Source organism: Musca autumnalis, unplaced genomic scaffold (genome assembly GCF_047663935.1).
Source record: "Musca autumnalis isolate F117 unplaced genomic scaffold, ASM4766393v1 scaffold_5, whole genome shotgun sequence".
Taxonomy (NCBI): Eukaryota; Metazoa; Arthropoda; class Insecta; order Diptera; family Muscidae; genus Musca; species Musca autumnalis.
In genome coordinates this window covers 142,827,592-142,854,568 of record NW_027412088.1, presented here as the reverse complement: position 1 = coordinate 142,854,568, position 26,977 = coordinate 142,827,592, and the positions used below count along the sequence as shown (strand labels likewise).

General features: G+C 31.8%; 1 protein-coding gene across 7 annotated transcripts in view; it reads right to left on the bottom strand.

Moving 5' to 3' along the window:
• The window catches only part of LOC141387347 (putative fatty acyl-CoA reductase CG5065), a 197,436-nt gene that overhangs the window by 15,715 nt on the left and 154,744 nt on the right, over positions 1 to 26,977 (bottom strand). For all 7 annotated transcript variants that reach the window (XM_073956913.1, XM_073956919.1, XM_073956915.1 and 4 more), the window contains one exon: positions 24,558 to 25,504. In XM_073956913.1, the coding sequence (XP_073813014.1) occupies positions 24,558 to 24,809 (252 nt within the window). In that variant the 5' untranslated portion in view covers positions 24,810 to 25,504. The remainder of the gene's footprint in view (positions 1 to 24,557; positions 25,505 to 26,977) is intronic.

The window sequence follows — 26,977 nt, the reverse complement described above, 5'->3', positions numbered from 1 at the left end:
CAACTTATATAGTGTAGTATAGTGTAAAAACCCCCATGGCACCATATGTTGTGGCTGGAGATCCACTTCCATAACGGTCAATGCAGATCCATTCCTTTTAGTATATCCTCCGCAAAACTTTTGATCTTTAATCCTAATCAACATTTTTGTCGGTTCAAACGCCCAACATTTTTAAAACCCCCTAAATACATACGTATTTTGGGAAAAAATTGTTGCAATATACACAGGCTGAGGGCATATCTCTGTCGGCAAAGCCGACTGATACTTTTTTACTTTTTCTTGTAGAAGACCAGTAGGTCTTCTCATAGAAGACCACAAGAATTTCTTATAGAAATCCACAAAAAGTTCTTGTAGAAATCCGCAAAGTCTTCTTATAGAAGTCCGCAAGGTCTCTTTATAGAAGACCATAAGTTCTTCTTATAGAAGTGTACACTGTCTTCTTATTGAAGGCCATAAGGTCTTCTTATAGAAGTGTTCTGGTAGTGGGGGTTAGGTCTTTGTATAAAAGATCACAAGGTATTTTTATAGAAGACCCAAAAGTCTTCCTGCATCCCAGTAAGTTTTTGTATTGAAGGCCAAAAGGTCTTTTATGGACGAAAACTAGGTCTTCTTGTTTCTTGTTTTTAAAAAAAATCACGGTAAATGCTGGACTTCGACATTTTAAATCCGTTGACGACCTTTTTTCATCCGCTATCCCTATAAATCCATTAAACATTTTAAATAATTAGCTATTTTATTATGAAAATTTTACACACTTTTCGGTTAAATGGTTTTATTGAGTTTCCACTAAACACTCCCGAACCCATACTACCACCAACTGTGAACAAATAATATTGCTCACACATATTCCCTGGAAGTTGCTTAGATCTAAAACTATTTTCTTTGGTTTCGTTTTGCTGAACACACTCGCTCAGACACATGTCCTGTCCACAATCAGCCATGTTATACAACCCATAATTGTTTAAGCTAATGACTGTGTGTATGGTTGACTGATTAGCCGGTCGAATGACTGACCGTATTTCAGGTGTAGACACGTGCCGTCGTAACGTCTATTGGTAAAATGCAAATTGTTTTATGGGTATAAATTTTTAAAATGGTTTACACAAGAAGCGTGTTGAAAATCATGGAGGTAGACGGGTCATATTAAGAAACAAATAATAGATTATGAGGGAGGAATAGAAACGAAGAAGCTAAGCTATAAGTTATAAAGTTGTCATTGTATTATTAATGAATATAGGCGTAACATGGCAATGATTTACAGAAGTTAGAGGTGAAATTTACATCAGGGTATTTAGCGTGGCTTTGCACAGTTCACACAGGAGAGAAATTATGGGTTGTTTTTAATAAATACAGTGCACTATAGGTAATTTGCCCAGTTTTTGGGGCAAAAAGTCGATTTTGCAACATTTAATAATAATAATTTTTTAGTTGGCATTAAAAAAATAACATGTCAAAATTTATTAATATGAATGATATTTTTCAAAATAGCGTCATTATCGCGGTTTAAATTGCAGTCAAAGTGAGAATTTCGAAGAAAAACTAAAAATATATATATTGTGAGGCATATTTCAATGTATTTAAAACCGCGGAAAAATAAACCAAATATAAATATATGTAAAATGGAATAGATTGGCAATTGCGAGAGGAATTTATTTAATATATAAAATAGCTTAAACATTTTGTGTAGCGACCAAGAAACACAAATAGTCAGAAATAAATGTTTTATTTTTCTTAAACTCACTTCATGTAGACTTATACTAAATTGGCCGTGTTTGGCCGTGCTTTTGCCACCTAGAACACATTACTGAAAGTCTTCTGCAATGGTATTACTAGGTTTCAAAACCCGATTTTGCCCGTTTTTTGATATTTATGAGATTTTCTTAGGTTACTTCTCAATAAAAAGTCTTAAAATTGTGGAAGTTTGGTTTGAGGAAATAAATAATAAATAGAAGAAATATTGTTGTTTACAATTTCGTTGCAAGTAAAATAAGTAATGGCGACAAATTGTTCGGTATATCCGTGGTTTTCTATAAACGGTGCGGCAGTAGTAAGCTTTATTTTATCTCTCTATTACATATTACTCATTGATACGGTTTAAATGAGTACTAAACTCGTCTTTATTAACATATATTCAAAAAATATACAAAACTGTAGTAACAATTCGTTGGAAAATCTACTCGCGGGGACAAAATTGGTGTTACTTACTACCGTGATCGTTTTCATCAGTTTGTTGTGTATAAGAAAACTAATGAAAATGGCATTGGAAGAAATAGCTTTGTTCGTTATATACGTAGTTGCTTATAACCGTTGTTTCTTATATCCGAATTTATCTGTAAAAATCTTTGTTTTATCTCACTTTTACGCATAAATAATTTAAAAAGTTAAAAAATCCTTTAATTCCGCTGTTATTAATTTTTGTCTCAAAAACAGGGCAAATTACCTATAGTGCAGTGTCAAAATTTGTTGCGAAAAAAGTATTTTGGCTTTTTGTATAAACTTAGCAAAAATTTTATTTCTTCTACTTCTTTGTTTTCTTCTTATATGAATTCTAATTATTTCCATAATCAGTTTAGCCACCTCCACTTACTATGTTATATTCATTAAGTTTTTCATATAAAGATTTCACTGCAACATTTCCTACTGACCAATTTACTGTACTGACCCAGTAACATAACCGTTTTTGCAACTATAATGCGAACAAAACACATAATTAATGTATACACCACGAGCCAAAAATGAGTATCTACTAAAGAATTTTACTTTAAAAATATATTCCATAAATTGTGGACATACATTTAATTTTTATAAATTAATTATTTTTTATTTTTCTTTTATTAATATTATTTTAAATTTTCCTAGGAAAGATCCAAAAATTCCCCCTCTATTTCCACACTTTTCTTTTACCACCCACTGTATAAAGAACACATTATTAATTTTTCACATATGAAATAAACACCCTAAAGGCGCCATAGAGAGAGAGGGGTCAACAGAAAGAATGTGTCTACTACTTAGGCATGTTGTGTTCGTTGTTCTCATATTCACGAACCCAGTTGTTGTATCAACATTCTAATTGTTTACAACAACATAAATACCCTCTCAGGAACAACAATGAGGTCCTTTCTTAAGTAGTGGTATGTGTATACTTGCTGTTCAAACACACACACACTTACTTAATAAGAAAAGTGACTTTGCTATGGTTTTGCTAAAGCAAGACAAGTGTAGTTAGTGTTGACTAACTAAGAGAGCTGCTTGGATGAATGGGTGGACGACCGTGTGTCACGAGTATTTACTCAAAGTAAATGTAATGAAGAAAATAACCTAGCTGAAATCTTGATATGCCAAACCCTTTTATTAACGATATCGATAACTGACATGGGTAGTTAATTAAAGAAAAACATGTTTTTTATATTTTACACCGCTCAATGGGTGGATTGAGTAGGGCTTTTTCCTCTAAATATTTGCGACACATTAAGATATGGGTTCTGAAACAAGAAACATGTTAACTGACGCAAAGCACAACTAACCCCACATATCTTATGTGGGATTAGTCGTGCTTTGCATTCGACCTTAGCCTAAGGCGCGGATTTTCAACAATATTTTTAAGGAGTTTTAATAATTTCGGATTTTTAATAATTTCTTGAAAGACTGTTACAATTATAATCGTGGATTTTTTAAAAATAAAAGGATTTTATTGTATTTCTCTTTCTAGACGAGCTGAAGGATCAGAAGGATTTGTAAATAAAACAAGTATGAAAGCATCAGAAGCGATATAGTCCACACTGATACATGACTGGATGAAATAATACGATGTGCAAAGTTTGGACAAAACAGAAATTCCCTGCGAGAGTTATCTTGCGGATTAGCCATTTTAGTTGGTGCCGTCAGGGTTTCTTGGAGCTTTAAGTCCATTAATTCAGTAAGTATGTACTTGCCACCGAAAAAATTGTACCGTCGTAAAAGGGGAACGCATACACAACTTGTTGAAAAAAAATTTGAAACAATCCGAGAGGAGCTATTTTTGGTCGTATCAAAGTGTATATACCCTCTCTAGCCTAAATTCTGAGGGTATAAAACTATCAGAGAAATTGTCATCACAAACCGATATGTTCTCTACAAGTTTCGCACTTTATGGCGGTGCTCATCAGGTGTATTATATGTGACAAACTGACTATGCCCCTCCCGTAATGTTGTGAGTATTTGTGAGTCTCGATATTTTTTTAAAATACAGGCGAAAGTCTCTATTTTACGATGAAAAAATTTCCAGCTGTCCCAACCCGCCATTCGGCAAGTTATTCCCCTTTATACCACGCCTGTAAAATCATCAAAATTTCGTAAATAGGGACATTTTTGTTTGAACATTTTTTGCAAGGAGTCATTTTATACACTAAGAACTCAAAATGCAAAATTACAGCCATATCGTTTGGAAAATAGTTCAAAATACCGAAAATTGGGCGGTACCATTATATAGGGGCTATACCTAAACGTAGCATTAGCACTAATAAAATCCGAAACACTGAATTCCCCAACTATATGAACACCGGGTGCCTGTATAACCACAACATGAACACCAAGTTGCCGAACAAATGGAACACGAACATTGAGTTTTGAACACCTAAAACGCGAACACCGAATTTCCGAGTTCACCAAACAACTAGATCCCAATCTTTAAAAATTTTTATACCCTCAGCCTTTAGGCTAAGGAGGGTATATACACTTTGATACGATGAAAATGTGCCTCATCGAAATAATGATTTTAGACCCCAAGTATGTTTGGACGAAATGTGTTTCAGACAATTTGGAGTCGATCTAGCCATGTCCGTCCGTCTGTCTGTCTGTCCTGCTGGCTGGAGCGCACGATAACTCTCGAACGGATGAACCGATTCGTTTCAAATTTTGGTTTCCGTAATATTTTGCCCAAACTTAGTTTAAGTTCGAAGATGAGCTACATCGGTCCACTCCTTCCGGTACCTCCCCCACAAAAGTTCAAAAATGTTCGGAAAGTTTGTGAGCACGATAACTATTTAAGGGAGTGACCGATTTGGTCCATACTTTGTATAGTGTAAACTTTCTACCAGAGTAATATGCGGTTCCAATATGGTCTCAATAGGTCCACTCCTTCGGGTACCTCCCACACAAAATTTCGGAACAATTCAGTTTAGGGCCATCTCTCGAATCGCTTTGATTTTTGTTTTAGCAAGTTGTATTCGCTGCCCTCCATACGACGGTACAAGTTTCATCAGGGGCAAGTCCATACTTCCTGAGAAAATAGCACGAAAGTTGCAAAAAACCCCTATGACACCGTGTAAGGTGGTTGGAGCGCAAGATAACTCTCGAACGGATCTGCTGATTCGGTCCAAAATATGGTCTTAGTAATATTTTGTCCAAACATAGTTTAAGTTTGAAGATAAGCCATATCGGTCCACTCCTTAAGGTACCTCCCCCACAAAAGTTCAAAAATGTTCGGAAAAATTGTTCGTACGGTAACTCTTGAAGGGAGTGGCCGAATTGGTCTATACTTTACACATCCTAATATATCTACCAGATATAGATCAGGTTCAAATATGGACTATATTTGTCAACTCCATCCCGTACCTCCCACACAAAATTTCGGATAAGTTCACTTTAAGACCTAATACCGAATCACTTTGATTTTTGTTGAATCAACTTGCTTTCGCTGCCTCAATTACGATGGTAAACGTTTTTTTTAGGGGCAAGTCCATACTTCTTGAGCAAACAGCCCAAAGAGTGTAAAAACCCCCTATTGCACCATATGTAGTGGCTGGAGATCCACTTAAATAATGGCCAATGTCGATCCATTCCTTTAAGTATCTCCTCCTCAAAACTTTTGCTCTTTAATCCTAAACAACATTTTTGTCGGTTCAAACGCCCAAAATTTTTAAAACCCCCTAAATACAGACGTATTTTGGGAAAAAATTGTTTCAATATACACAAGCTGAGGGTATATCTCGGTCGGCAAAGCCGACTGATACTTTTTTACTTGTTTATTTTTTTTCATTTTCATTCCTTAATATTTAGTGAGAGACCCTGGAACTGACTTAACTTACCGCTGCCAACGACAAAACTACCTCATGGAGTATTGCTGTTCCATGATGTGACGTGGCAACCAGTAATTTATCTTGACTCGGACAATCTCCATATCCTCATCTTCATCAATAGACCACCCGACTTTTTAGAGGGTATAATCGAATATGGTGGATGCGCGACATATCACAAAAGCTGTTAATTAGAAATCTCCATGAAAACAAACATCTACAAGACATTCCTCTAAGCTTTTCCAATTGCTTCATAAAACCAAACCTGGCACCAAGTCGCAAAATCTGTACTTGCAATCAGAGGTCTATGCCAATGCCTCTTCGGTACTACTAGTAAAGAGCGGAAATTTTACGCTGTGTTCAGTAGCAACGCGAAACACACGCGAGGTAAATAGGAAGCAAATCAGAAGGAGAAACAACAACAACCTTTTCCTCAGGAAAAACAAGATTTACAAGATTTTATCTTTGTGGTCTGCTATAGAAAGGTCTTGCAGCCTTCTATAAGAACAAGACCTTGTGATCTTCTATAAGAATAACTTTGGTATTCTTTAAGAAGACCTTAAAGCCTTGTAAAGGAAGATCTTGTGGTCATCTATAAAAAGGCATGTTGGTCTTCTATAAAAGGACCTTGTGATCTTCTATAGGTAGTCCTTGTTGTCCTCTATAAGAGGACTATGTGGTCATCTATAGGAAGGCCGTGTGGTCCTCTATAAAAAACCTTGTGTTGTTCTATAAGACGAAAAAGAAATTATAGAAGACCTTGTGGTCTTTTATAAGAAGACAATTTGGTCTTTCCGAAGGAGAGCTTGTGGTCTTCTATTCGAAGCCTTTGTAGTCTTAGGCAAAAATACCTTGCTGTCGTATATAAGTACAACTCGTGGACGTTTGTGATTAGACATTGTGGTCTTCAATAAATAGGCCTTCAAGTCTTCTAAGGGAAGCACTTTAGGTCTTCTATAAAAAGGTCTTGAGGTCTTCTATAAGAAGTCCTTGAGGTCTTCTATAAGAAGTCCTTGAGGTCTTCTATAAGAAAACCTTGTAATCTTCTATAAGAAAACCTTGAGGTCTTCTTAGAGAAGATCTCAACCTGGTGTACTTCTATAAGAAAACCTTGTGATCTTCTATAAGAAGAAGACCTTGAATTCTTCTACAAAAAGACCTTGAGGTCTTTTACAAAAAGATCTTGAGGTCTTCTATAAAAAGACCTTGAGGTCTTCTATAAAAAGACTTTGAGGTCTTCTAAAAGAAAATCTTGTGGTCTTCTATATGAAGGTTTTCTTATAGAAGAACACCAGTTTGAGGTCTTCGATAAGAAGACATTGTGATCTTCCAAAGAAGACCTTATGGTCTTCCATAAGAAGACCTTGTGTTCTTCCATATGAAGACCTTGTGTTCTTCCATATGAAGACCTTGTGGTCTTCCATAAGAAGACCTTGTGGTCTTCCATAAGAAGACCTTGTGGTCTTTCATAAGAAGACCTTGTGGTCTTCCATAAGAAGACCTTGTGGTCTTCTATAGAAGGATCTTGTGTTCCTCTATTAGCAGACCTTGTGGTCTTCTATAAAACGAATTTCTTCTATAAGAAGACATAATGATCTTCTACAAGAAGGCTTAACGGTCTTCTGTAAAAAGACTTTGTAGTCTTCTATGAGTAGACCTTGTGGCCTTCTATAAAAAATCGTTTATAAGACCTTGTGATCCTCTATAAGAAGATTGGTTATCGGTTATCTATAAGACGATCTTGTGGTCTTCTATAAGGACATTTGGTAGTCTTCTATGGTAGAACCTCTTGGTATTCTAATTGTCTTTTAGTTTGGTGACTTTGAAGACGTGAAAAACTTTGGGGTCATGTATGGGAAGATCTTGTGATGTTTTGTAATATTTTTTTTTCTATAATTCGGTCTTCTAAATGAAAACTTTGAAAACATGAACATTGTGGTCTTTTAGTGAAGACCTGGAAATCCTGTTGACTTCTACAATAAAGCCAATTTTTTGTCACCTTTAACTAGACCTAGTCGCCTTTAACTAGACCTAGATACCTTTAGTAAGACCTATTGACCCCTATTCTAATACCTGTTATGATATTTTATAAGCAGACGGTTTTTGTCTACCGCCAGTCTTATTGCTATATTCACTCTGCTACATTTAGAAGGTCAATATCGAACAACACCTTCTGGTTCCTCACTCAAAAAAGTTCAAATTTCGCTTAATTGCAGTTTAATGGCTGTGGTTTTTTATTGAATGTAATCCTTCTGGTCCTGTTTACGGCGATATAATGTTTTTTGTGGACAAGTCCAAGCTTCCTGAGATAATGACCCAAAAGCTCTAAAAATCCGATAGTGACCAACTAAAATGGTTTGTGGGCAGCATAGCTAGCGAAAGGTATGACTGACAATGGTCCAAATTTCCAAATAATATTTTTCTTAATACTTAAATAAAGTTCGAACATGGACTATAATGGATAAATCCTTCTGGTGCCTACCTCAAAATGTTTGCTTATGTGCAGGGCTGCTCGAAGATCGAGGCAGTCCCGTTTACAGTGATATAATGTTTTTAGTGGAGACGAACGTGCTAATTCTTTTCACAAATATTCTTGATATACAATGGAGATCCTTATGGGATATTCTCTTTGATTCAGGGCCAATATGGCGTTTCAAACCCTTCCGGAACTTATGTTTAAATTACTGTTGCAAAATACTCGTTTCCAAAATAATATGTGCATACTCTACGGTTGTTAAAGAAATAAAAAAAATCCCTGATGATGACCTTCGGAGAAGGTCGAAATATTGAAAAAAAAAAAATAAAAAAACAAAACATATTGTTTTTATTTTCTGACCTAAAGCCAAAATAAAAAGCAAGAAGTTTTTAATTTTTTTTTTTCAGCTAATTCTCTCACAAATATTCTTGATATAATATGGAGCTCCTTATGGAATATTCTCTTTGATTCAAATTTTTCCTTAGATTTAAATAAAATTACTTTCTTAAAAGCAAGAATCCTTCTTACCTCACAATAGAACAATGAACACAATATCTGTTATAGAAATTTCCCCAACATTTTACAAAAATTACGTATTTTCCAAAATGGGGAAAAAATGTCGTCTTTGGGAGCAAGCCACGCCCTCACCATCCAATATTTTGACATATTTTTTGGTTTCATTATGATTACTATCGAAACCCATATATAAATTGACAATCGGTGACGACAAAAAATTGGGGTATTGGCAAGGAAAATCGATTTCTGAACCACTGTGCGCCCTTCGTTCTAATTGTGGAAAAGTTGTTCATAGCTGAAATACTCAAGATTTGCCATCTGGTGAGGGGTATATTTTCCAACGTTAAAAATGCGATGTTATGTAACCTGGGAATAGAACCATGGCATTCAGTATACATGGTGGCACACTATTACACTAAGATGACACGTCTTTATAATCCAGCAACGGATTAATCTGGCTTTGGTGCGATTTTTCCATTAATCATAGGTATATATCGATCACACAATACGATAACCGGATATTGCGATGGAAAGGATACTTTTACCTCTATAATTGGCACATAAAGTCGGTCTCCAACCACATTCAGTTCTAAATTCAGTTAAACAAGTCTGCACTTAAATAAACAAGTCCTCAAATAAACAAGTTCAACCTGAGTGCTTTCCAAACCACAGTGCCTTATTATATGTCTTTCACATTAACAACAACAAAGCCACTCTCGGCAATATGCCAAGCTACTTATAGATGATGCTTAATAACCCAAAGAAAAATATGTGTCTCCATGGATTCTCAGCAATTTGACAGCCATACAATATAAATAATAATAATAATAACAGCAAGAACAACAACAATGAACAACAACAACATAAAATCACAACAGCAAATAAAAGCAACCTCTTGGAATGGAAAGATTATACCTGAATCTGAATCTACTTGGGCGTCTCTCGCTTTTAAATAAATCCTTAAAATAAACAAATTTCTGGCATTATTTTGTATGAAAGCAACGCAAAGCAGCAGCAGCAGTAGAAACGACAACAATGACAACAATAAAAATGCAAAGTTAATTTATAACACGAGAGTAGATGACAACAAACACGAGAGTATGACGAGAACCACGGCGATGGTTGGTGATGATGATGAATGCACTAATAAATACTAGTTGTTGCTACTGCTACCCGACTAATCTAATGGGAGTGTGTAGATTCTACACTGTAGAACAGCGGCAGTAGTAGTAGACTAGTTTTTATATTTATGTGGGATTGCGAGCTGAGAATATGTCTTGAAAACGAATCTCTGAAAAACATAAAACACAGAGGGGTAATTGCCTTGTGCCGGTGCCTTGAGCTGGAAAAAATATGAAAAACTATAAATGCGGGTCTCTGGTATTACAACTCCCAAAACACCCGCTAACTTTTACTCACACAACATAAGCAACAACAAGAACTTATTTGTAGTAGTTAGTAGTAGTGCGAGTGAGTAGTCAGTTAGTTAGTCAACAACTTTTATTGTGTCCCATGTTCATCATTGCTAAAGGCATCGTCATTTGTGTTTGTTTGTTTCTTCCTTTGTGTAATGTACACAGTTGTTGTTGCTGTTCTTGCTATACAACAATAAGCGAATACAACAATACAATAGAACAACTCTTAGTTTAGTCTAAAAATAGTTTTTTTGTTGTTGCTTTTTTATAATACATTTGAGTATTATAAATGTCTATAAAAACATTGAATTGTACAAGTACACTGATGTACCCATGTGTATGTCCTCAGCTCAGCTCATACGAGACAAGTAGGAATTGTACATTCATCTATTTTTAACAAAAAAAAAAAAAAAAAGTTAGCTCTTTTAGCGAAATACTAAATGCACAACTCTCTGTTGATGGTGATAATGATGATGCTGGTGGTAGGTATGCCCATAATGACGTTGTTGATGAATGCCGATATTAATGGCTGCTGGCGATGATGATAATTTTAATCAATGAAATGCAAATTCGCAATATTATTATTAACAAATAAGAACGGCGTTAAGATCGGCCGGGCCGAACTTGTTATATTATAAATTATATTATATATATTGTATTCAAGTAAAATGGAACAATTAGTTTCCTTTCGAAGACTAAATACAAAATTTCAGCAATTTCAGTAAAACAATGTGGCTAACCTTCAAAATATCGAAATTCGGGAGGTACAGTTCCATGGGGGCTATACCAAAACGTAGATCTATACCGACAAATTTCTGGCGGAAAGTTTTTAGACTCAAAGAAGTCTAAATACTAAATTTCCGATATTTCGGTAAAACCTTCAAAATACCGAAAATCAAGAGGTAAACGAGGACCTATACTGATAATTCTCTTCTGGAATACATTTCGGTGGGATATTGACAACATAACCTTCAGCATACGAAAATCGGAAGGTACCGTTCTACGGGGGTTATATCGAAACGTGGACCTGTACAGACGAATTTCAGTCAGAATAGTTTCTACCTCTCACGTAGACTGAATACCAAATTTCTGCCACTTCGGTGGGTTGTTTTGGTCACAATCTCAAAATATCGAAAATCGGGAGGTGACGTTCTATGGGGGCTATATGAAGTCCTGGACCTATACCGTCAAATTTAAAGGGGAAAGTTGAATAACCTCAATGAAGACTAACTACCAAATTTCAGTCATTTCGATGAATTACTGTGGCTACAACCTTCAAAATACTGAAAATCGGAAGGTACCCTTCTAAGGGGTCTACATTAAGGAGTTGACCTTTCCTGACAAATTTCTGTGGGAAAATGTTATACCCCCATTTCGGAGGAATGTTGAAGCCACAACCTTCAAAACACCGAAAATCGGGAGGTTCCATGGGGGCTATATGAAGGCGTGGAGCTACACCGACATATTTCATATGGAAAGACTTAATACCAAATTTCAGCCATTTCGGAGGAATATTGAGGCCACAACCTTCAAAATACCGAAAATCGGGAGGTAGCTTATATGGGTGCTATATGGAGGCGTAAACCTATACCGACAAATTTTATATGGAAAGTTTTGTACACTCAACGAAGACTAAATACCACATTCCAGCCATTTCGGTGGGATATTGAGGCCACGCCCTACAAAATTCCGAAAATCGGGAGGTACCTTTCTATGGGGGCTACATCAAAACGTGGACCGATATAGCCCATTTGCAATACCAAACATGCTAGGAGTAGTGGAGACTTCTATGCCAAATTATAAAGCCCTATCTTAAAAATTGCGAGCTGTATCTTGATTTCAACAGACGGACTGACGGTCAGACGGACATGGTTATAACGACATAGAATATTACCCTGATTAAGAATTTATATAATTTATAAGGTCTCCGATGAATATTTCAATGTCTTACAAACGGAATGACAAATTTAATTATACCATCCATATTATGGTGGAGGGTATAAAAATCGGTATTAACAAGTAAAAAAGTATCAGTCGGCTTTGCCGACAGAGATATACCCTCAGCCTGTGTATATTGAAACAATTTTTCCCCAAAATACGTATGTATTTAGGGCGTTTTAAAAATATTGGGCGTTTGAACCGACAAAAATGTTGATTAGGATTAAAGATCAAAAGTTTTGCGGAGGAGATACAAAACGGAATGGATCGACATTGACCGTTATGGATATGGATCTCCAGCCACAACAAATGGTGCCATAGGGGTTTTTACACTATTCGGGCTGTTTGCTCAAGAAGTATGGACTTGCCCCTAAAAGAAGCTTTTACCATCGTAATTGAGGCAGCCAATGCAAGTTGCTTCAACAAAAATCAAAGTCATTCGTTATCAGGTCTTAAAGTGAACTTATCCGAAATTTTGTGTACGAGATACCGGATGGAGTGGACAAAATAGTCCATATTTGAAACTGATCTATATCTGGTAGATATATTAGGATGTGTAAAGTATAGACGAATTCGGCCACTCCCTTCAAGAGTTACCGTACGAACAATTTTTCCGAACATTTTTGAACTTTTGTGGGGGAGGTACCTGAAGGAGTAGACCGATATGGCTTATCTTCAAATATAAACTATGTTTGGACAAAATATTACTAAGGCCAAATCTTGGACCGAATCGGAAGATCCGTTCGAGAGTTATCTTGCGCTCCAACCACCTCACACGGTGTCATAGGGGTTTTTTCAACTTTCAGGCTATTTTCTTAGGAAGTATGGACTTGCCCCTGATGAAACTTGTACCGTCGTATGGAGGGCAGTGAATACAAGTTGTTAAAAAAGAAATCGAAGCGATTGGAGAGATGGCCCTAAACTGAACTTTTCCGAAATTTTGTGTGGGAGGTACCCGAAGGAGTGAACCAATTGATTCCATATTGAAACCCTACCTTAAGTCTGGTACACGTTTCACGATGGGCAAAGTATGGGCCAAATCGGTTACTCCCTTCAAGAGTTATCGTGCGCACAAATTTTCCGAACATTTTCGAACTTTTGTGGGGGAGGTACCGGACGGAGTGGACCGATATATCCCATGTTCGAACTTAAACTAAGTTTGTGTAAAATATTACGAAAGCCAAAATTTGAACCGAATCGGTTTATCCGTTCGAGGGTTATCGTGCGCTCCAGACAGACAGACGGACGGACATTGCCCAGTCGACTCCAAATTGTCTGAAACAAACATACTTGGGGTCTAAAACCATTATTTCGATGAGGCACATTTTGCCCGTAAGAAAGTGTATATACCCTCGTTAGCATAAATGCTGAGGGTATAAAAAATGAATGAAGTCATTATCATTCTGTTTTCAACTTGCCTTGCTGTTCTGCTAATTTTTTTCGTTTAATTAATTCTTTCATACTTTCAAAACAACACAATTTTTAAGAGATTTGTGTGATGAGCAATGTTTTAGTTTTGTAGTTTTTTTATGCACATTTTAATATTTTAAATGGGAATAAAAAAAAAAATAAAATCTACGTAACACATGGTTCTACCTGACGTTTACGTAGCTAGTATTCTGATTTCAAATGCTCAACAGATATGTTTTGAAATATAATGATTCGAATTCGACATGGAATAGGATGCTAAAGACTTTGCGGAAGCAACTTATGTTTTGGAAGTCTTAAAGGAAAATCAATGACGTGCCCGGTTGCGTATGATGAGTTTCAATATCAAAATAATAAGTATCCGTCCTTTGGAAAGCCTGAACCTGAAACTGAATATTTAAAATTATATTTCCCAATTTTTATAGAGTTAATCAAATACAGTCGAAATCGACGGCCAAGGGAACTACGAAAAAAGCAAAAATGCTATTGAAATATACCATACACGATCAAATTTAACATTTTTTGGATTTTTCACTGCTACAACAATTTCTCTAATTCCATTTCGATAGGACTTGCGGTTTCAAAGCAAAATTGTGAAAACCTAAAAAAACTAAAAATGTGAACTTTGATCGCGATTTATTTAAAAATCCCTCCCGCGATTTTTTCGTTTTTTTTCTTTCTTTTGATTTTTTTTTATATATGAACATTATAGTTTTAAAATCCGCAAAAATTTTCCAGGTGTAAGCACTAGGGTTATGACTTTTTTACAACCTCATATCCTTGTATCTTTGCGTGATGATTTTCGATAAGAATTCGTAATATCTTAAACTAAATAGTTTAAATTATGGACATCAATCACTTATAACGGTTTTCGTGCTTTAATATTTAAAAACAATTTTTATCAATGACTGTACTTTTCGATTTTTTTGTATTAAACTACGATTAATTACAAAAATTCTAAGTCCTATTTGGTGGTGGTATTCGAATAGTTACAATTTTTGCTATTTTTTTAGAATTTGTCAATACAATTTTTTCTTTATAACACACGGTGCTCTTGAACCAACCTTAAATAAAAGGAGCTTACACCTGGAAAGTTTTTGGGGATTCTGAAACTGCAATGTTAATAGACGAAAATAGTCAAAAAACAAAAAACAATCGCCGGAGCGCTTCGTGGTCGAAGTCCACATTTTTAGGGTTTTTTAGGTTTCCACGATTTTGCTGGGAAAACGCAATCCCTATCAAAATAGAACTAAAGAAAGAAAGAAGTTCAAATTGGGAAAATTCACTGACTGTATCGTCTCCTTATAAAACTATGTTATGACTGCATTTTCCCATCGTAAACTTATATATCTCAAAAATGGTACAACCTATGAAAAAATTGCTGTTTCAGAATCCGCAAAAAATTCTCAGGTGTAAGCTGTTTTTGTTTATAGTTGGTTAAAGCGCACCGTACATGAAATTGTTTTATAAGAAGGCGATACAGTCAGCGCATCACCCCAATTTGAACTTCTATATCTCAAAGATGGTAAAAACTACGAAAATATCATACAGATCAATTTTGTAGAAAATTTTCACTGATACAGTCCAATTTCGATAGGACTTGCGGTTTCCAAACAAATTCGTGAAAACCTAAAAATGCCCAAAAATGTAAACTTTGACCGCGGTTTATTTAAAAAGCGCGCCGGCGATTTTTTTTTTTTGTTTTTTTTTTATTTTTTCATCTATGAACATTGTAGTTTCAGAATCCGCAAAAACTTTCTAGGTGTAAGCTCCTTTCATTTAAAGTTGTTTCAAGAGCACCGTGAACAGTGTGAAACATTCTTTATTTTACAAAAAAAAAAAAATAAAATAAAAATAAAAAATGTTCTTATTATTTGTTTTGTTGTTTTATTTAGGAATTTATCTCAAACTTTTTTAAAAATTTCTTTCTCAGTTTATTGTCCGGCTGGTACAATAATTGTGAATTCATTTTCAAAATCGAAATATGACACAGTTTTTAATTTAAACATCTCAAAAACTGTGTCATTTTTTTGTAAAATAAAAACTTTATCACAATGGTAAAAAGGAAAAATTGTGTTGACAAATTTAAAAAAAATTAAGAAAAACACTGTAAAAATAGTAATTATTTAAATTACACTACCAAATAGGACTTCGTAAGATACTGGTTCGAAGGATAAAAATCCCTACTGCCTGTAACAGGGTTTTTACTGCAAATAATTTTTGCGATACTGACATACGATAAATGTATATTCTTACGAAAGTAACTAATGGATTTAAGTTAATTTAGATAAAGTCTCGTTAATTAAAACATTTGAGTTGTAGTGTAAATTGTAATAAAGCAGTTATTTATTTGAATAAGTTTTACAACAACAATTACTGTATAGAATTTTCTACAATCTTCCAGTTATCGTATAGTCACTAGTTTCCATGTTTATTTTGCTATTGTTTTTGTTGTATTCTATAGAAGATATAAACACTTAACATGTTAAGCTAAGGTAGATTATTGGAGAAACCAAAAATATCAATAAAACAAAAACGCAAAACTGTGAATAAAAAGTTTAGATATAAGTAACAAACATCGTTTCTATCCGAAGGCCAAGGAAATGGACCAACTCAATGTCTCGTGATAAACCGACAGATACTTTTTTACTTGTTTTATTATACCCTCCATATTATGTCATTTCATTTGTAACACATCGAAATATTAACCGAAGACCCTATAAAGTACATATATTCTTTATCAGGGAAAAATTATAAGTCGATATGACCATGTCCGTCCGCCCGTCTGTTGAAATCAAGATACAGCTCCCAATTTTTAAGATAGAGCTTTGTAATTTGGTAAAGAAGTTTCAATTACATCTAGGATGTTTGGTATTGCAAATGGGCTATATCGGTCCACGTTTTGATATAGCCCCCATAGAACGGTTCCCATGATTTTTGGCATTTTGAAGGTTTTAGCCTCCTTATCACACCGAAATGGCTGAAATTTGGTTCTTAGTTTTCGCTGGCGGTACAAAACTTTCCCCCAGAAATTTGATAGTACAGGCCAGCGCCTTAGTACAACCCCCATAGAACGGTACTTCCCTATTTCCGGTATTTTGAAGTTTATGACCTCAATATTCCAGCGAAATGGCTGAAATTTGGTATTATTTGGGGTATTAAACGTTCCATATGAAATTTGCCGGTATAGGTCCACGACTTAGTATAGCCCCCATAGAACGGTAGATTGAAGGTTGTGGCCTCAATATTCCTCCGAAATGGCTGAAATTTGGTATTTGGTCTTCACATTGGGTATTGAACGTTCCATTTGAAATTTGTGGCTATAGGTCCACGCCTTCATATAGACCCCATAAAACGTACCTCTTGGTTTTCGGTGTTTTGAAGGTTGTGGCCTCAATATTCCTCAGAAGTGGTTGAAATTTGGTATTTAGTCTTCGCTGGGGGTATAAAACCTTCACCCAGAAACTTGTTGGTACAGGTCCGCGCCTTAGTACAGCCCCCATAGAACGGTACCTCCCTATTTCCGGTATTTTGAAGGTTATGGCCTCAATATTTTAGCGAAATGGCTGAAACTTGGTATTTGATCTTTATTTGGGGTATTAAACGTTCCATATGAAATTTGTCGGTATAGATCCACGACTTAGTATAGCTCCCATACAACGGTACCTCCCTATATCCGGTATTTTGAAGGTTGTGGCCTCAATATTCCTCCGAAATGGCTGAAATTTCGTATTTGGTCTTCATATGGGGTATTAAACGTTCCATTTGAAATTTGTCGGTATAGGTCCACATCTTCGTATAGCCCCCATAGAACGGTACCTCCGATTTTCGGTATTTTAAAGGTTTTTGCCTCATTATCACACCGAAATGGCTGAAATTTGGTACTTAGTCTTCGTTGGGGGTATAAAACTTTCTTCCAGAACTTTGTCGGTATAGGTCCACGCTTTCATATAGCCCCCATAGAACGGTACCTCCCGATTTTCGGTATTTTGAAGGTTGCGGCCACAGGAACCCACTGAAATGGCTGAAATTTGGTATTTAGTGTTTGTTGGAGGTAAAAGCCTTTCTGACTGAAATTCGTTTGTATAGGCCAACGTTCCGATATAGACCCCATAGAACAGTACCTCCCGATAATTCTGAAGGTTGTGACGTCAATATCCCACCGAAAGATTGAAATTTTTTATTTAGTCTTCCATGTGATTATAAAATATTCCAGAAGAGAATAGGTCCTAGAGTTCCTATATCCCCATAGAAACGTGCCTCTTGATTTCCGGTATTTTGAAGGTTTTACCGAAATATCGGAAATTTGGTATTTAGTCTTCTTTGAGTCTAAAAACTTTCCGCCAGACATTTGTAGGTATAGATCAACGTTTTGATATAGCCCCCATGGAACGGTACCTCCAGGATATCGGTAATTTGAAGGCTAGCCACATTGTTTTACCGAATTTGCTGAAATTTGGTGTTTAGTCGTCTTCATAAACGAACTTAACGCCGTTCTTACTTGTTTTAATTCTCTTTAATGGAAAGATGGATAACAGTGGGGAGAAGTTATTGGTTTGCATATACGGCTACGAGAATTGGGGAATTTCCATTGAAAGGATTTCATCAAACACACTTAATCCTTAGTTCGGGACGATATAAAACTGGGGAAGAGTTTTCTCTTTCAATACAAAATATAAGCAACAGTATCCGAAACTATTGTCTTCTCTGTTTTTTTTTTCAAAAGCAAAGCAATTTTAACTCCTCCTTATTTTAGAACATAAAACAACAGAGCTGAGATTATGCTGTATTACTTTACAAACAAACAAATCTTTCTTAAGTTTTAATTAAAATTATATGTTCTCTACATTTTGTGTAGATTTAAAATATTGACTTTAAACTCTATCCAAATCGTTTATATCCGCCTTCGTCTATGTCTATGTATGTGTGTTATCCATCGAAGTATCGACAAAATTGAAACTTAAATGCTTGTCAATTTTTTTCTGTCATGTTTAACTTAAGTAGAGTGTGTATGTCTTTTTTTTTCGTTCAATATTTCCTTGTTATGACACTTAAGTTAACATCGATGGGAAATGTTAACATGACAAACAACATCAACTAAGAGCATCACCATTAGGCTGGGTAACGAATAAACAAAGGAAATAGGGAAAGAAAAGGAAGTAACAAACGCATACAAAGTCGATAGGAAAACAAACATTTTAATTCTAAGAAAAAATATTCTTTTGGGATTTGAAAAAAAAAAATACCCTACAGACATACGTATGTCACAATTTTAATGTGCAGAAATTGCAAATTAAAATTTAAAAGAAAAGCAGTAATAGAAAATTATTGTAAATGTGTAGTATTCATAATATGAACCCATTTTCGTTATTTTCCTTTGCTCACAATCTTTCCTAACTTTCTAGCCTTAAAAAAATAGTTTTGCTATTTGTTGTAATCATTTTTTTTATAAATATTTACATCATTCTACATAAATATATTTATGCACTCGTGACTAAGTACTACAGTTGTTGGATTTTTTTCTCATAAAAAATATAGTTGTTGTATTCAACAACATTATGATTTTTTCCATTGACACAGTGCCTTTATTTGGCTTATTGTTGCACACATCCAAGTTGTTGCCTGATGAATGCTGCTAACTTGCTACTTGTTTGTATTTTGTCGAAATAAATACGGATAATAACAACAAAGCCTATAACAGTTTTGGACTGGCTTGGGGGAACGAAGGACAACAAAATGCACAGGATACTCTTCAATACGATTAGCCTGAAAACCAAAATCGAAATATAAACACAAATAGGGAAATAAGCTGCCAGTTGCTTGGATTACATTTTAGATGTATTTTTTTCATTTACAAAAATGTAATCAGTTGAGGGAAATCCTGGCTAGATTGTCTAATCTTCCGTTCGGTTGAGTATGAATCAGCAGGTTTTGTAAATAGAAAATTGTGTTACTAAATATTGTTGCTATTATCATGGTTCTTGTTCCTCTTTGTTGTTGTTTTTGCATCCGCCGCAGTAGGCAACAAAATGCAATCACTTGGAAAATCACAAGAAAACAAAAAATAATAAGAAAACAAATTGTTGCCGGAGACATGTTATTAAAAAATATATCCTTTGTTTTGTTAGAAATTGCTCTGTAGGCCATCGCCATCATCATCCTATGTCTTGGGACATGACATGCAATTGCAAACCAAAAACCTTGAAATAATAATAACAACAAAAATGGGGAAAAAGAAAGTTGACAATAACAGTGGCCAAGAAGGCCATTGTTGAATGGAATAACATTTTTAAAGGGATTTTTTTTAAATAATTTAAAGAAAATTAGAGGGATATTAGGTTGAGAAAAAAAAAACAAATAAAAACTATTTTCCTCCAGCCATCCTTTCTGGAGAGAAAAATGACATTCGTCGAATGGTACAAAAATTTGTAAAGGGAAATTCTTAAAAAAAATATTGAAAAAATATTTTTTAAAATGTTTAAAATATGTTTTAAATTTTTGTATTGCAAACATAGTTTTTGAAAATATATAAAAATTGTTATTAAAAAATATTGTTAAAAAATTTTTTATACAAATATATTTTGAAATCTTTTTACAAAAATATTTTTGAGAGGTTTTTATTGAAAATATTTTTGAAAACTTTTTTTATTTGGGATGACGACTCCTATTTTGCTTTTCAAAATAGTCAGGCTTAATCCCATAGTCGTTGTTTTAATATTTTATTAAAACAACTTTAATTTATTAGTGGGAAAAATTGCCGGTGTTTACCAAGGGGTAAAGCAGGGAAGACTATAGTTTCAGATCTCGCCACAGATCTTCATCAGTTCCCTTCTTTCTTGTTTTTCAACAAGAAACTTTTGACAGTTGCTCGCTCAAATAGATAAGTGTCCAAAGAAACACTCTGATCCTTTTCTTTGTCACTACCTAAACTCGAAAAACATAATCTTTCCCACTGCTATGCGTTCGTTGAGTATCAACGAAAAAACACATAACTAATTTGTTGGTATTGATTAATACAGCAATAAACCAAAACTTTTTCGAAAACTTGTTATTAAAAAAATATGTACATTTTTTCAATATGTACAAAAAATATTTTTAACATTCTTTTTATTTTTTAAGCTTTTTATTTTGAAAAAATTTTATTAAAACGTATTTTTGACATTTTTTTAAATATTTAAAAAAAATTTTTAATATTTTTTTATTTTTTTGCTAAAATATTTGTTATGAAAAAATATTTTTGCATCTTTTAAACTATACTTTGTAAATTTATTTACAAAACATATAATAAATTAAAAAAATCTTTATTAAAGAATATTTCGAAAAATTTTTATTAAAAATATTTTTTTTTTTAATTTTATATTAATTTTTTTTAATTTGTATTAACAAATGTTTTTAAAATTTTTTTTATAAAAAATTTCAAAAAACAATAATAATAAAAAAGGTTCAAAAATATTTTTAATAAAAAATGTTCAAAACTATTTTTTATAACTTAGTTTCAAACTTATTTTGTTCATGAAAAAATTTTAAAAATATTTTTTTCATACAAAAATTGCAGTAAATATATTGCTAAATATATTTTGAAAATTAAATTTAAAATATAAACGAAACTATTCAAAATTATTGAAAAAAACTGTCAAAATACTTTTTAATAAAACATTTTCAACATAAAAAATATAAAAATAAAATCTTCATTAAAAATTTTTAAAACAACATAGACTGAAAAAATATATGTTTTGAAGAAAAAATTGAAAATATATTTTATAAGAAAAAATTTCAAAAATATTTCTTTAAAAGTTGTTAATGAGAATAATGTTAATTTTTCGGCTTTCCCAAAAAAACACCACAACCAACATGAGAATACTCGAAGCTAAAAGAGTTCGGCTTTCACTAAAAAATCATCGTTTCTAAAACTGAAAATTCAGTTGATAATTTCCTTCGCCGGGATGCAATCATGATATTGGTAGCGATCACTAAATTTTGCAAGGCTGTCAGTGCGTTTTGTAAACATTACTCTCTAAAATGGAAAGCAATAATGAAGTAAAGCCATTGGGGTAATACTCCAGACTTAAACAATCATAACAAATATATTTTTTATTTTTTAAATTTTTTGTTTAATTTTGTGAAAAAAATATTTTTTATTGTGAAAATATGTTAAAACGTATTATTGACAATATTTTTGAAAACTTGATATCAAAAATATTTCTAAAAACTTTTTATCATAAAATATTTGCAAAGAAAAGTAAAAATATTAATAAAAATGTTCAAAAATATTTTTAAAAATACTGTCAATAAAACGTTTTAATATAATGTTTTTAAAATAAAACAAATTTAACAAATAATTTTATTACAAAAATAAAACAATTTTTAATAACAATTGTAAAAAATAATAAAGAATGTTCAAAAATATTTGCTCATAACAAACTCTTAAAAATAATTTTGTTTTTTTTTAAATAGTCTGGCTTAATCCCATTGTTGTTGTTTTATTATTTTAAAAGAACTAATTTATTAGTGGAAATTCTTAAAAATATTTTTCTCATAGAAAAGAATTTCAACGAATATTTAGCAATAAAAAAGTCAAAATACTTTTTAATAAAATATTTTCAACATAGAAATACTAAAAAATATTTGTTAAAAATTTTTGAAACAAAATTTTTAAATACAAATTAAAAAATATATGTATATTTTTAGAAACAAATAATTTATAAAAAAAATCGAAAACAAACAATATTTTTTCATAAAAAATATTTTAGCAAAACCAATAGTTAAAAATATTGAAAAAAGTTTTTAGAAGTATATTTTAAAAGAAATGCTAAAAATTCATTTTTCTATAAAATATTCAAAATAAAATGCTTAAAAATATTGCTATTGCAAATTTTTAAAAACTGTTTTTATTTAAATTTGTTTTGAAAAATATTTTTCAAAAATTGTTAATAGCAATATTTTTTAAGCTTTTATTTTGAACAATTTTTATTAAAGTTATTTATGGCAATTCTTTAAATTTTTTTTTGAAAAATTTTTTTTCCATTTATTTTTGCTAAACTACTTGTTATGAAAATATATTGTTGACATTGTTTTATTATAACATATTTTCGAAAATTTTTATTACAGAATATTTTTTTATTTTTTTAAGATATATGTATATATTTAACTTGTATTAAAAACATTTGTAAAACCTTTTAAAAAACATATTTTTATATATTTTTTTGTTTTGAAATTTTTTTATAAAAAAGTATTTTGAAAATTTTTTAGTAATTTGAAAATTAGGAGGTTTGGAGTTTTTTATTTGGGATGACGACTTCTATATTTCAAAATAGTCATGCTGAATCCCATAGACGTTGTTTTAATATTTTATTAAAACTTTAATTTATTACGGCTATGGATTAAGCCTGACTAATTTGAAAAGCAAAATCCTCCTATTTTGTTATGTTTTTTTTTTTGAAAATTTGTAATGAGAAATATTTTTGAAAATTTTTAATAAAAAATATTTATTTTAATTTTCTATAATTTTTTTAAAGTAATTAATGTTAATTTTTAATTGATTTTTTTAATGTCTTATTTTTAAAATATTGAAATGAATTATAAAAAATAAATGTTAATAAATATTTTTAATATATTATTTTTATTAAAAAAATTGGAATGTATTTTGACAATTTGTTTTAAATAATATTTTCGAAAATTTTTATTAATAGTTTTACATTTTTATTGCTAAAATATTTTTTGTTGTTAGAATTAATTGAGCTCCGGGTCATTTTTAGTTTAATTAATTCTATCAACAAAACACAAATAAAAACTCGAACAAAACCCAAAATTAAGAATAAAATATTTTTTGAAAATTTTTATGAAGAAGTATTTTTGAAAAGGTGTATTAAAAAAAACATTTTTGAAAATATTTTTTTAAAATATATATTTTTAAAATTTTTATTAAAATATTTTTTTTTTTAATTTTTTTAAATATATTTTTTATAAATAAATTTATGTTGGTATTAAAAGTATGTATATTTTGTAAATTTTTTTAATAATTTTTTTATTTTGATTTTTTTAATATTTTTGAAGATCTTTTATTATTTGTTTTTTTGTTTAGTTTATTATTGTAAGTTAATGCAGCTCAATGCCAGTTTTGATATTTTTAAATTTTTAAAACCAACAAGTTTTTTTTAAATTTGGTTGCAGTTACAATTGATTTAAATTTGGTAAAGGCAGAGACGACTAGTTTCGGGCAACGCCATCATCAGTTCTCCTAGTTCTTTGTATTGAAACAAAGAACTCTTTCTCAATTTTATGACGACTAGAGCTCAAGAATAAATGTCGCCGGTGAATTCCTTTAAATTCGAATTCATAGAAACATTTTAATAACTAACTTCAAAATTTTTTTGACTTTTTTAATTTTCGATTAAAAAATGGTTTTTAAAATTTTTATTGATTTTTTTTAATTCTTTTGAATTATGTTATTAAAAAATATTGTTTAAAAAATTCACGGTTATTGAAAAAATATTGTTTAAAATAAAAATCCACTGTTATTGAAAAAAAAAAACATTTAAAAGTCCATCATGGAACTGAGTTAAAGTTTTGGGAGATATTCATGTCACCGTAGGAGTTTTTGCAGTTTTTGTGTCATTATGTCTGGAAGCATGAACTAACCTAGAAGCGTGAACGCTCGTCTCCGTAATGCTCGTCTAGTCTATTATAGCTTAAATTTTTCTTACATAAAATCTCACAATTTTCTCAACTTACCTTTCCCATAAAACCGGTACCACCGGTAATGAATACACTGCGACCGGCATAGAATTGTGGTATCGACAAATAGGTATCCTTGGAACTGCTATAACTTTCGAAATTATTTTTCGACGTGAAGTGTGTGCCAATGTGACCATTCATCATGGTGGTGGGGCCAATACCATTGCTGGTACTGTTGCACGTGGTAATGCTGTTGGAATTTGAGGTGGTGGCGGCGTTATTGGTGTTTGTTGAAGTGTTCTCTGACATTTTGTTAATGGCTTCGGCCGACTACTAGGTGGATCAATGTGTGGATGGATGGCTCTAAAGATGGATGGTTATGTTGTAAGAGTGATTCGTTTTGTTGTTGTTGGTTTTCGTAAGCAGGATTACAATTTTGTTGAATTTTATTTTGAAAAATATTTAATTTATTTAATGCACAACGCTTTTTGTTTTGAACATTTATAAAATATTTTTTTTTTTTTTTTTTAGAAAAATATTTTTTTATGTAACAAAAATGATTTTTTATATTTGTTTAATTAGGAAGAAGCTTTATAAGTTTTAATTACAAAGAAATGTTGATGTATGTGCGTGCGTTTTGTTGTAATTTTTTATATTTAAAAAAACCTCTTTTTATTTATTTATTTATTTTTTTTTTGTAAAAAGCTTTGGAAGTTATTGGAAGCGGTTGATTTTGTTTTTATTTATTTTCTTTTTTATTTGCTCTATAAAAAATAATTAATTAATAAATATTTGCACTAGTTTTTTAATGATAATTTTCGGTTTTTGGTTTTTACTTTTTTTAATTTATATATTTTTGTTTAATGTTTAATTACACATAATCGTGTATTGCCATCAACTTCTAAACAACGTTGCTACGATTCCAGTCGATTTTGAGCTTATATCCATTTTCGTTAACAAAAAGATTGCTATTGGAGTGTTTTAAAATGATTCGATTTTTATATCTGAAATGAGACGAAATTGAAAAGAAAAATTAGAAATTTGTTTATAACAAAAACAAAAAAAATCATTATATAAGATTAATAATTTTGTTTTTATTCTTTTCGTTTTAAGAGATAATACATTAAAAAAAATAATAAAAAATAAAAATATTTTTTGGGACATTATCAGAAAAAAACGGTGTAAATTTTGTAAAAATATTTTTTGAGGGACTACCACCACAAAGCTGCAATAGGTTGCGAATCTGTGCTACAGCAATATAGTGTATTATTATTTACCATATTGCTGTAGCATATTTGAATTTTGATTGAATTCATTAAATGTTAATCCTACGACTTAAATTTCTTGACGTCACACATCTTTACTGTCAAAGTTCGTAATTGTCCCTTAAAAACTTGGCAAACTGTCAATAACAATTTTCATTCTCACATGTGCCTCAAATAACATTTTATGCGTAATTTGTTAATATTTAATAATATGGTAAAAATATCCATGTGTCCTCCGGATCTGCTTCTTTTTCGGATAAACAATTCTGATTTTCTGTTGTTTGCGTGTGGATGTGTGCACTGTATTTATGTGGTCTCAACATGCAAGGTTTTCGTTCTTGTGTGACGTCATCGCAGTAATAAAATCATGTCAATCAGACAACAACAAAAGCTGCAACAACAACAATACTCATATATGAATGAACAATTCTTTAAAAAAAGTACATGGGGTTTTGGGCATTGATGATGAGTTGGGAAAAAAATATATTCCCAGGTAACAACAACAAAAAACTGAAACAAAAATTTACTTTGTAAGAGGCGAAGAGGAGGTGGAATAGAGTATGGATGTGGGTCTGTTTAAAAAACATTTTCAATAATTTAAATGTCAATAATTAAAATTCCAAGTACATTAAATGATAAACTTATGGCAGTGGAGGTCCACAGTGAAAGGGATTGTCTTTTGAAAAAAAACCGGAAATGTGACCTCCTTGACTTCGTTAATTGACTATATATGGCTAATTAATTATTTAGACAGTTTTGAACCTTTAATGAAAATAATTTATTATATATTATTTTGTTGGCAATTTAAATTAATCTCTTAAGTTTTATTACACGCTCTTATTTTTTATTTTTTTTTTGTGACGGATGAAGTAGCTTGAATTTGTTTCGAGTCAATTTGAGATAATCATATATTTAATTAAATAATTTAATTTCATTAATATTTAATTGTATATTTAATATAATAACATTAGTTATTTAGTTCTTAAATAATTAATTTTTCATTTCTATTCATACATTTCTTTAACAAATAAAAAAGGACATATATAAATAATTAATTAATAAACACAGATTAACAACATTAAAGTAAACGTTTATTAAGAATGTTGTATAAAGAATGTTGTTTGGCTATGGGATTGTTATAACTAAACAGCATTGTTGTGATTTTTAATAATTTATTTAATTTTAATTTTTAATTTATTTAATTTTTTTAAA